This window comes from Artibeus jamaicensis, unplaced genomic scaffold (assembly GCF_021234435.1).
Source record: "Artibeus jamaicensis isolate MK-2021 breed Jamaican fruit bat unplaced genomic scaffold, CSHL_Jam_final scaffold_3151, whole genome shotgun sequence".
Classification (NCBI taxonomy): Eukaryota; Metazoa; Chordata; class Mammalia; order Chiroptera; family Phyllostomidae; genus Artibeus; species Artibeus jamaicensis.
Window position 1 is genome coordinate 3,242,135 of NW_026522037.1, and position 12,255 is coordinate 3,254,389.

Sequence of the window (12,255 nt, forward strand, 5' to 3'; positions counted from 1 at the left end):
GACAGATCTGTGCCAGTCCTTGATGACCTGGTCACCAGTGGCAGCCTCAGCCCTTTGCGCGGAGAGGTGAGCAGGTGGGACAGAGCTGATCGCCCCCACGATGAAACAGGTGTGAGGAGGGGAAGTTGGGCCATGGGCTCAAATGAAGTGGGTTGGAAGGTCAGCCTCCCCTTGACCTTCCTGCTGTCACTCAAATCCTGCCCGCCCCCAGTCACCCATGGGGAAAACAAAGGCAGATTGGCAGAGCGGGCACAGCTCCAGCTACAGAGGGCCACTCTGGGGGGTGATGAGGCAGCGGCGTCGGCGCCTGCGCGGCACCCAGGCCCGCGCATGTGTCCCAGCATCCTGAGTACGTTCCGGAGCTGTGAGTGGTCGGTGCCTCAAAATCCGGGAGATGGGCGTGCAGGTTCGCCCTCCCAGAAGAGCTGTGGTTTGGCGCTGCGACCCAGCCCTGCGAGAAACAGCGAAAGAGCCCATTTCGAATAAACTCTGGCGATTTAAAAAACAGCCAGACCTCCCTCTGCTATGAAATAATAAATTTATTGAGCGTTAGAGAAGCAAACACACGTCCTGGCTGAGCCTGTCGGCAGGTGGTGGAACCGCCCTGAACAGCTTCGGGCACAAGCAGGCGGGGCAGAGGGCGGTGCAGGAAGGCACCTGGGCCTCCCCGACTTGGGCCCTGGCAGCGGGGTGGGGAGGCGGGGGTGAGGGGTGCTGCTGGGAAGGTGCAGCTTCCTGCTGGGCTCAGAGCCACGGATAAGATCAGGTACCAACCAATGCCGTCCCTGGTCAATCGAGGTGACTGTGACCCCAGGTTCTGAGCAGCTGGGTCTAGAGCAGTCACTTCCTTACTCACCATCTTTGGGGGGTCACACAAAGCACTTGTTTCTCTGGAGTTTGGGGGTACACCGAAAGGAAAGGAAAATTCCCCTTTAGGGCTGTCCCCTTTGGGACACCACGGTCACCGAGGATGGGGCAGGGTGGCACTGCAGAAGGAGATGGAGAGGCCCAGGCAGCCTCGCTGAAGAGGCCTCCCTAGCAGTCCCTTTGCTTTGAAGGTTCCAGGCCCCGAGTCCTGAAGTCCCCTCCTGGCCCAGTGCCAAGGAAGGGCCCTGCAGGGGCCGATTGGTGGGGACGAGCCCACAGGCCCCTGCCTGCCCTGCCCAGCCGCCCTGGGCCCACGTGCCAGCCCCACCCTGGTGAAATTCCCACCTGCACAGGCAGGCCGCCCGGCACCCGCCGCCCGGCCTGCCCCAGCTGGCCCGCGGGGACTGGCACAGCAGGCTCCCCTGTTAGCCGGCCTCGGTTTTACAAGCTTGGGGCAAGGGTCTTGTGGCTGGTAGGACACTGAGCCAGGCAGCATTTTCCAAAACAGTCTTGGCTCTCCCTGTCCCAGAACACCGCTCCCCGAGAACTGGGACCTCATCTTCTCGTTTGCTCCGAGCCGGGAATGCGGCCCAGCACACCGCAGCCACCTTCTCTGTCTGTTGAAGTTGCCGTCGAGTGATTGGCGAGGCGCAGATGTGACCGGAACACGTACCCTTCCCTGGACGCACGCTGCGGGCTCTGTGGGGGGCACTGGCCAGACGCGTGGGCATCAGCCCACCTGGGTCCTGGCACTCTGTGACCCCACGACCTCTCACCGGTGGCTGCCTGAGGTCCCGCTGGCGCCAGCCCCTTCTAGCGGCGGGGCTCCCCATTCTGATGGAGGGGGACAGGCAGAGAGGAAAGTGCTCAGAGCAAAGAAGACGCCTAGTAGAGAGAGGTCCGACTGGGATGGGTGGCCAGCGAGGCCCCTCTGAGGATATTTGGACCTAAGGGAGCCAACAAGCAGAGATGGGGCGGGGGTGGGGGGAGGCCCATTCCAGGCCAAGGGGCCAGCCAGCAAGGGGTCCTGAGGCGGGAGCTGTGCGGGGGTGTCTGAGGGGCGGCCAGGAGCCTAGCTCCAGTGAAAGGCACATACGCAGAGGGAAGGAAGTGACGATGTGCAGGAAGGTGCCGCTGTGTGGACTGTGAGGGTTTGCCCTGCAGGCAGAAATGGAAATAAAGCTCCCCTACCTGACCCCCAGAGGAGGGATGGGAGGCATCGGGGCCTGGCCCAGCCATTCTTCGTGTCAGCCCAGCCCCCGAGATCCTCACCAGGCTGTCCGACCCCCGCCCAGCCCTGCTAGACTTACACTATTCTTCTGTCAGGCAGCGACGGCCTCCACTCGGAAACAGCAGCGATTGAACGTTAAAGCCCACGCGCCTTTTCCATCCCTTTGTGAAAGTGCCTCCTCTTTGTCCTTGGGGTCCTTGCTTATGCGTCACCCCCCGCCCCCCGCTGGAAAGAAGACTTCCTGGGTCCCCGGGCTGCATCAGCTGCATCGCACACGCACTTCACAACCTCGCACCCTCGCAGCTGTGCATTCACAATGAGTCGTGTCACGGGCTGTGCAATTTCTGGGCCCGACAGCGCCAGTGCCAGGAGGGCAAGGACGACTTCTGTCCTGTCCACCACGGCGTCTCCAGCGCCCAGCACAGTGGTTGACACACAGCTGAAGCTCCGTGGACGCCCGAGTGCCGGGTTCAGGAGCAGCCCCCACGGAGCCGGCTGCGCGCACTGGGATCTGGCCAAGAGTCTTTGCAGAAGCTTGAAGTGCCTGCGTGGGTTGCGGGCATCCTCCGATCCTTGAGAGGCTGGGCAGGTCAGCAAAGTGGCTGGAGCTCGTGGACCACCACAGAGGAGCTGGGCGCTGGGCTTAGGACATAAGTAGCCACCGAGGGGGCTGGGCAGTGGGCAGGTCACCAGGCCGCACCTTGGGAACCGTGTGCAGGGATGAGGCATTGGCCGGCACCAGTGCAGACTTGAAAGGCCAGTCACCAGGCCCAGGGGGCTTGTCTGACCCCTAGTCTTCAGAGTGGCCGTCATCTTCAACTCTCAAGATTCATGTCAGGGGCTTTCTCAAGAGGGAAGGGATTCAGCTGCCGGCCAGGCCAAAGGGAAGGAGGCAAGGAGGCGATTCAAGCTTCCATTCCGAGAGGAGATTCTGTCTTTCATGATGGAAAAACGTCCTTTGTTGAGCAACTACTGCCTTCAGGGCAGTATTTGCTTCCCCACCTCCACTCTTCTCTGGTCCCCACCTCTGTCCCCAGTGGAAGGCAACTCCTGTTAGGGCCTCCCACCTAACGGAAGTACATGCGACCTGGGATTCACAAAAGGCCTTCAATACATGCTTTGACATCCCTCAGTGCAGGACTCTGGAGCCATCTGGCCTGAGTTTGGATCCCACCTGTGCCATGTGACCTTGGCCAAAGCACTTGACCTCTGTTTCTCAGTTTCCTCACCTGTAAAATGGGAACAGTAGCTTAGACCAGTCATGAAAAACCACGAATTGTATAATTCCATTTATGGGAGGTGTCCAGGTTAGGTAAGTCCAGAGAGACAATACATGGCTAGTGGTTGACAGGGGCTCAGGGGAGGGGGGCGTGGGGAGTGACTGCTGATAGTTATGGAGTTTGCTTTAGGAATGAAGAAAATATATTATGATTAGGTAAAGTTTAAAGAGTTGTCACTTATAAAGTGGTTAGAGCAGTGCCCGACATGTAGAAAGTGATTTTTAAGCCAAATAAAACTCATCTCCAAATGAGGGCATACACACTGATAAGCTTGGAAAAAATGTTCATGATACAGTTCAAAGTACAATCCCATCGCTGAATCTGTCTGTTGTGCACTTTTTATGGATCCTGAAATTATGTTGTGGATAGCATCATTCCGTTACATTATACAGTATGCAGTACATTAAAAGGGTGAATTTGTTAGACTTAAACTTGGGCATTTATTGGAGTCTTGCTTCAGCGTTTCTTATTTCTGTTCTTTCGTCCATTCTCTCACTCATTCATCCATACTTTTATCATATTAGGTGATCCCCCAAAATGGGAAGTGGCTCAGGGCTCTGAAGGGCAAACACACCTGGTGAGCTGTCCTTGACTCAAGACGGTTTTAGACAGAAGGTCTAGAAGGCAACAAAAGGGGAGGACTTGATACAAACGCATTTAGGAGGGGAGCTGGGATGAGCTATGTGGCTTTTGTTTGATCGGCAGAGAACTAGGAAAGTCTGACTTCCAATCTGTGTGGTCTCCTTATTCGCCTGAGGGTGAAGCAAAGCAAGGCAACCACAAAAAGTATTCAAGTCAGGGAGGGGCCACGTGGAGGCGCCGTGGAGGGTACCCCACCGCCAAAGCCACCGTGAGCAGAACAGACGGCTCTCTGGGAGGAGAAGAGTCCCCATCGGTACCGTTTGCCAGTTTCCATGGTGTCAAGAAACACTCACACCGCGGCTTATTTCAAGCTACAGACGTAACAGCACAGCAGTTGGTGTTGGGAAGAGCTATGCGGCCACCAAGTATCTACCACAGCGCTTCCCATCACAGAGGCAAATACCCTGAACACACAGAGAACAACCACACGCGGCATGAGACCTCGAAGCGCCTGCAGTTCTGGATTTCATCACCAGTTTGTGCCAAAGGCTGTTTTCTGATTCCCCCGTGAAACTAGACAAAGTGCGCAGGTTTCCGCTGGTTTTGCAAGTTCTGGGAGTCTTCGAGCGAAGCACAGGGCAGAGGTGTGAGTGGTGAGCTGGGTGGTGCGGTGAAGGTTGCCATTAGACACCTCTGGGGAATGTGCACCTTGACCCCTGCTCTGTGAAGTGGGAGAGCAAGTTAAAACAAAACAAAACAAAACAAAAACAATTGTTGGGCTTGCTCAAGTAACATTGAAACCTGCTTTGGGACTGTGATCTGACGTGTTCTTCTTGGGATGTTCTTTAATTAGGGTGAGCAGCCAACAAACATGGGGGCCCCTCCCGGTCTACGGCCAGAGCGTTCCCTGTCTTCCTCGGACTCTGCGTCTGGGCTTCCTGACAGGTGTTGAAGCACAACAGGGCGATTGTGTCTCTTTCCCAGACCTTTGCCTCCCTTCCCGTTCTCACAGAGAGATCAGCAGATAGCCGTGGCAGCTTTCACTCAGCCCTTCACATTCCAGCCATGGCTTTTCTTAGGGGTTTGTGAGCTTGCCGTGATCGTTCACCAAACATTCCCTGGGCATATAGTCTGCGTGTCCGGCGCTGGGTCAGCACCACCGAGAGCTGGCGGCGTCTAGGACAGACATTTGAGGAGTTTGGAGAATTGGGGAGGCTTTCCTGCTACCAGCTGGTAGTGCCCCAACTGACACGATTCAAATCAGTTCCTCTCACGCACAAACTGGGCTCCCGTGTGTTTTCCAGAGAAGCCTAACACTTTCCCAACCTCCAGGCCTCTCATCAGAACGTTGCTTCTGCCTGCAAAGTGCTTTCTCTGCCCTTTCCCCCTGTTGGTTGGGCCTTGTCTCTCGGTGGGGAGAGGGTGGCCCCTGGGAGCTGCTCCCCTCTGGCACCCAGGGCCAGGACCAGACACTCCTCTTTTAGAGAAGTACTGGGAGCCAGGCCTTGAGTCAGCCCCTGGGGAACCCCAGCTGACGTGGGCACAGTTCTTGTCCTCAGGGAGCTGACAGTCACTGGAACAATGAAATATGGCGTCTGGGAATAGCAGTCTGTCCGGGGCGGGGCCGGGGCACTAAGGGATGTTAGTCATTTCTCCTGGGCTTGGGGAGCAGCCTCCTTCCGTGACGTCATCCTTCAGGTGTGTCCTGACCCAAGGGAGGGTGCCAGGTGGTGGCCTGGCCAGGACAGGAAGGGCACTCCTGGCAAAGGGAATGGCTTGAGCTCAGGAGCTGAGTCAGTGGGTGTGAGGGGAGGGATTATATTCTTGGTGAAATAAAACACCCAAAGTTCCTGGTGGCTGAAAGGATGTGTCGGTCAACCTAAGGAGAGGAGCCTAAAATGGTAAGAAAAAGTCAGAGGACAAAACATGTTTAAAAATACTCAGAAAAAATTCAGGATAGATTCTGGAAGTTTTTTATTGTCTTCTTTATACTTCCCTGAATTTTAAAAATTTACAATAATTGCTGGTATTACCTGCTGCCCACACACTTTTCTGTCTGCAGGGGGCGCAAACGCAAACACCCTCCCTCCGCCAGGTTAATGGGCGGAGCCTCCCGGGACTGCGGAACTTACGATTGGCTAGATGGGCTGTCCATCACGGCCTCCCGCCCCCGTTCTACGTCACATGACGCAGCCCATCATGGCGGCGGGAGCGCGGCAGCCCTGGCCCGCGGTTCCGCAGGGCTGCTGCCGTTGCTGCTGTTGAGAGGCGGCGGCGGCGGCGGCGCGGGCGGCGCGGTCGGGCGGGCGGGAAGGATGGTGTTTCCGCGGCCGGAGCGGCGGGTGCGGACCAGGAACCGGGCTGAGGTTTGGTCGGAGCGACGCGCGCTCAGGAGCAGCCGGCGCGGGTGCCGCTGAGGCAGTGTCGGGAGCCAAGAGCGACTGACAGACAGACTGACGGAAGGCGACCCCGAGAGCCGGCCCCGGGGCGGTGCCGTGGGCGAGATGCCGGGGCCCCCGGCGTTGCTGCTGTTGCTGGTCCTGGCCGCGGGCAGTGCTCGGGCCACGCCACTTCCGCGAACAGGTGCAGGTGAGGGGCCCCCGGTGCGGACGGGGCTGCGGGGACCCGGCCGCCGGACCGCCGTGACCGCGGCGGAGGCAGCAGGCGGGGTCCGGCCTCGGCGCGGGGGAATCGGAGGGCCTGTGGGGCGCGAGGCCCGGGGAAGCGAGCAATTAGGGAGGTTTGTGCCGCAGGGGCGGGCTGCCTCTCTGGGGCGGAGGCGGGGGCGAGGCGATGCGGTCGGGCCGGGAGGGCGGCGAGCGGGGTGGCGGCGACCGACCCCTCCCGGGTAGGACTGCGGTGCTGGCCCTAGACCTGTTGCCTGAAGGTCCTCAGGCCACGTCCCTCCCTGGCAGTTCTGCTTCGCTTCCCAGATGTCACCTGCCCCGGGTGAGCCCCTCACATCTTCTACTAAGAACGGTTTCTTCGCCCTCCTCGTCCTGAAACGCCGAGGGTTGGCGAGCTCTGCGGAGTTTCTCCCTTCGGTCTCTGCAACTTGTCCCGAAGTTACGAATTGATGGTAGACGCCGTGCTGTTCATTCGGGTTGACTCTCTGGGGACGAGAAGGAAACGACTCTATAAATATTCCTATTTTAGGAAGCCAGTGATTAGAGAGCATCAGCCTTTGAATAACTATTGACAAAATGGCCCAAGGGGATTGAAATTTATGTTTTAGCTAAGTCTGTGATTTTCTTTCATTCTTCCCACTTTATCGGTATCATTTTCATTTGCAATTTATTTTCCTAGATAAAAACAGCAACCCCTGAAAGCACTCCAAGTTGGCTCATTTTTTTTTTCTTAAAGGAGAGAAATCGAGGCTAATTTGTTGTTAACCATTTACTGCTTACCTTTGAAATGAAAGGATTGCAATTTTATATATTCATAGAATTTTTGAGTTGCAATCGACTGTAAACAGAATTTAGTCCAATTTCTTTATTTTTCACTGGAAGACACTGAGGCTGGGGTGGGGTTCAATGGACCTACCCAAGGTGACAGCTGAATTGTAGGCAGAGCATAACTAAATCCAGGTCTGAGATCCCCTTGGTTGTGTGACTCAAGTCTTGTAACTGTTCGGGAACACTCTGGAAGTCAAGGAGTATTTTAGAACGATGTTAATTGGGTACAGAATGTGGAAGCTGCTGTCCCCAGAAAAGGCATATTTTTCAACCGTATCTGCAATGGAAGCTGTTTGTAGTTATTTCCAGAGCTACACACCAGGTCATGTCATTGAGCGTCCTTTAGTTGAGGAGCACTTATCATTGTGCCATAGACTCTGTTGCTAGGTTTCTGGCACTGCCTGGGATCAAATATTTGTAAGGTGAAATCTGTTTTCTGATCTCATAGATAAGGAGAGTGTTATTAGAAGTGTATAGGCAGCCCAGTAAGAGTCCCAGAAAGTATCTGGGAGGTTCCAAAGGACTGCACGGAAAGGTGGCAGTGGTCATGTTGAAAGTTACTGATGGCGAACTTGAACATTAGCCTTGGAGCAGGATAGTGGATAACAAGTAGAAGGGATTCAAGAAGTTTCCAGATGACTTTGCACTCAGTCAAATATTTACGTATTTTGGAAAAGACTCCGTGTGGGAACCTGCAGAGGTGTGCCTTCCTGCAAACTCCGTAGCGTGCTTCTCCTTCCGCTCTGTCGCTGTTGCGCACCGAGGTGACGAGACCCGAGGGCCGGGAGACAATTGGGAACATTAACCCACAAGGAGGAATATCAAATCTTGAAATACGTAAAGCATAAGTAAATATTTGGTGATTTATAGCAGCTTTTTGCATATTTTCCCTTCACATTCTGTTGCTAGGAAAGTGTATAGTTAGACAAGTGGCTTGTGAATGACAGATAAATAGAATTAAATTCTGTGGAAAAGATGCACAATTGCACATAGGTTTGGGGGTTTGTGTTTCCATCTAGGAGAGATTGTTAATCCTGGTAGCAGAGGTGGGTTCTAGACCCAGGAAAATAAGGAAAACTGAGCAAGTCCTGGTAAGTGAGCTCCCTGGTGAAGAAGAAGGAGCTCCTGTAAACATACAGGGGAGGCAGAAGAGCAGTACAAGTTCAGGCCTCTCATGATCTGGGGGCGGGTCCTCCATGTGAAGGAAGTGCTGGCCGTTGTCAAATTAGGGTAGAGCATTGCACAGGGTTTTTTTTTTGCCTCCTTGGCCCTATTCTTGCTACTTAAAGTGCAAACCGGTTGGTTAATAGTGCTTCGGAGAGAGGATGGCTTCTTGAAACCAGGTCGGAAAAAAATATTTGAATTTTTCTTTGCCAGCCCATTTGCATGGGGAAAGAGATGAAGCAGTTTACTAAAATTTATCATTTAAGTTGAAATTCATTTATCCAAGGGTTGTTTTCTTTTTTTTGTCACCCAATATTATTTCTATGTTTAGAAGTTGAAACAAGTGTTCACCCATTTAATCATAATAAAACTTTGTAAACATGTGTATTGCCTTTGCCCATTAGAGTCAAGAAGGCATTTCTTGGTTGAACTTTATTTTGGGCCTCTCTCTGGGAGTCCCCTTCCTGGATGGAAGTTCCCTTCCTCCCTGGAAGCCTCCTTTCCTGAGAATCTGCTCAAGGGCCCTTGTTACGCAGACTGAGTGCTGGCTGACCCTCACTAGGAAGCTTACGCAGAGGAAGCCCACTATTTTCACACAGTTAAATGGCCACACTAAGGTTGCAGTTAAGACATGCTTTTCCACAGGTCATAGTTGTCAGATTGTTCCTCTCTTAGAAAACGTGTGTGTGCCTTTTATTAGAAGCTCCAGCCACATCGCACAGGAAGATTTCAGCAGTGTGAAGGCATCCCTCTCGGCCCGCAGTTGATCGGCGTCAGTAGCAGTTAGATGAGGAAACCCTGTCTGTTGTTCTGTGGCATATTAGGTCACGGAGGACAGAGGAAGCTTTCAGCAGTGCCAGATAAAGGACCTCACGGAAATCGGCGAAGCCAGTGGGACTCAGCTACTGATTAAACAGCAGCTTATGAAACTGGGCTCTTGTTTTAGATTAAACACACGACTTGTATCTTGAGATTTCTTAAGTAAAGGTAGTGTTTTTTAAAGTATGCATTTTTGTGTTTATGATAACAACTTCTGAAAAATAAGATGTGTTTTCAATAAGCTGTCCACATAAATGATCTCAGGGTTTATTGCTCCAAGGCATGAGAATTGATTAGGTTGGGAATATTGTAATGCCTTTCAGTGGGTGATATCCGGGGGTTGACCGAGTCGGCTCCTTTGCACAGTGGTGGGAAGTCTGTCTAGCAGTTTTGTAGCTGATGGGCATTGAAGTTATCACATTCCTCCAGTTTTGCCGATGTCAATATGCTGTTTATGCAGCTCTCGAAATTTAGAGTCCTTGGGCCTTCTCTGTCCCCTGTGGGCTGTGTCGCCTAGATAACAGCTGTGCGTGTGATAAAAAGAGACTTTGCAGGGGAAAGAAGGGATGGCCAGGGTTCTGAAACAGTAAGTACGTCTTCAGAGAGGCCTTGCAGATGCAGCATAAAACAAGTCCAGCTTTCCAGTGCAGAGTAAAAGCTATGAGCCAGTCACAGAAGAGGAGGTCCTGGAGCCAGAACTTGGACTTTGGAGTTCGTCTGGGTGTGAGCCTCCTGTCCCGCCTCAGTAGCTTTAAGACGTCTTGACCTCCCCAGGCTTCTTAGACTCAGTCACTAACTAACACAGGCTCGTGACAGTGTTTACCTGAGGGCTGTTGGGCAGGTGGAGCAGAGTCTCGGTGGTGAGATGCGTCTGCTGTGTGCTGGGCACTCAGCAGCGTGGGTTTCCGCATCGCCTCCGATGTGTCCCTTTGAGGGGTTATCATAGGATTGACTAGTGGGGGGTGGTAGAGCCTCTGAGAAGAAACTCAAAGAGGAATGCCTGGAACTTGCTGGTTTTAAACAATCTTTGTTACTCAGAATAATTTGCTGTTTGATGGGTGAAGACCAGACCCTTTAAATCTTAAGTATCATAGGTAGGCTGGTATCGTTACTTCTTGAAATTCATAATGTTGGGGGAATTACGCTAGAAATTTTTAAGATGATCTGGATTAGTCTGCTTTTATATAATAAACCTCCTTTTAAGCATCAAGATGACTAACACCGTTGCATGTGAACAGTTGCTGGTTTTAACTAGACGGAACCCAGAGCTGTCTAAGTTTAGTGGATCCCAAGCAAAATGTGTACTCACGTAAAGTGTCCATGAAGGCAGCCAGTCGTCCTGGACCAGCACAGGGTGGTGGCTTGCCTTTGAAAGTGGCATTTGGAGAGATGGCTATGACTGTCTCTTCCTCCTCTTTAAAATTGTGTATTTTTGCATTCTCCTAGCTGTGCTTTATTCTTTTTGAAGTGTGTATTACTCAGACGTGAGGAAAGGAGTATTACATACAGAAAGGAGAAGCTGGACAGGCATTCCTGGTCTCAGACAGACTGCTCTAGCTGGGCTTGTTTTTAGATTTGATCCTTGGTCTTCCTGCAAATCCTCATGTGAAGACGCTGTTGTAGGAATCTGCGGAGGAAATGCGCTTGATACCGGCGTGTCGGAGCAAAATACTGGACTGAAGTGTTTTTAAGTTGGAGCAAGTGACTAATTTGGAACCATGCCCTGGCATTACAGTTATTTGCCACAAAGAACAGGCATATCAGAAAAATAACCTCACTATTTAAAAAAAGGTTGTTGTTTGTTTGGGGTTTTGGGGGGGTTCTTTTTTTTTTTTTTTTCTTGCTAAGGTTAGCACGGAGCAAAGATTCCAGATTTCATTCGACTTTGCTGGGCTTCAAGTGGGGAAAGAGAACTGTTGGTGCCGAGTGTTTCAGGTGCCTGAGAGTTCTGTGCGGCCCCGTTTCCCTAGTCAGCCCTTTATTCTTGCCCAGTCCTTAGAGATCCTAACCCCCAGGGACCCCTAGGGTGTTTGCTTGTGGGACGGGTGTTCCATGTGGTGCAGGATGGAAATGCTGCAACTTAGCTTTCTATTTTCATTTCATCTCTTTAAAATTGTGGCTTATATGACTTTTTGAGATATGGAACATATTGTTATATTAACGCATTCTTATAGTTTGTAAATAAATAAATTTATATGAAATGAAAGGAATGTAAAGAAAATTCACTGATGGGCGGGCTGTGTGGTCACAGAGTTTGGATTCGTTGTACCAGTCTGTGGTTTGCATTTAGCGAATGCCTTTGTTTAAGTTCTGCCTCTTCACCCAGGTCGTAAGGACTGTGTCTTACATCCCTAGTGTTTCCCGTGTTTGCACACTCTTCCACAGTGTGTAGGTGATCAGTAAGAGTTTGTGGGTGAGGGTGGTCAGGACGATACTGGAGAGCTGAGCCCACCAGACCGGCACTTGGATGTCTGTGTGTGTTTTAAAAGGGGAGCACGTAGCTTAGAACCTCTGATTTTCCGTGAGCCTTGCTTTTCATCCAGCCATAGTGCATTGCCTGAAATGAAGCCATTTGTACTTTTTTTTTTTTAGATTTACCAAAAAGTTGCAAAGGCAATACAAAGAGTGCCTGTGTACGCTTCACCCAGATTTCCCTATTGCTAACATGTTACAGCTGTGCAGTGCATTTGTCTCGAGTGGGAGCCCTCACTAACACATTGTTATCAACTGAAGTCCGTCCTTTATGCAATTTTGTAGTGTTTCCCTAAAGTCCTGGGTCTGCTCCAGGCCACCACGTTACATTTAGCTGTCCTGTCCCCCTAGGCTCCTCCAGTCTGCGCTTTGTTCTCAGAAGTGC

The 12,255-nt window shown here is 52.2% G+C and overlaps 1 protein-coding gene across 3 annotated transcripts in view; it reads left to right on the top strand.

Moving 5' to 3' along the window:
• Positions 1-6,149: 6,149 nt before the first annotated feature.
• The window catches only part of LMTK2 (lemur tyrosine kinase 2), a 59,543-nt gene continuing 53,437 nt past the window's right edge, over positions 6,150-12,255 (top strand). The window contains exon 1 of one of the 3 annotated variants that reach the window (XM_053657014.1): positions 6,150-6,549. In XM_053657014.1, the coding sequence (XP_053512989.1) occupies positions 6,465-6,549 (85 nt within the window). In that variant the 5' untranslated portion in view covers positions 6,150-6,464. The remainder of the gene's footprint in view (positions 6,550-12,255) is intronic. The other 2 variants (XM_037134851.2, XM_037134852.2) reach the window with 2 other exon arrangements.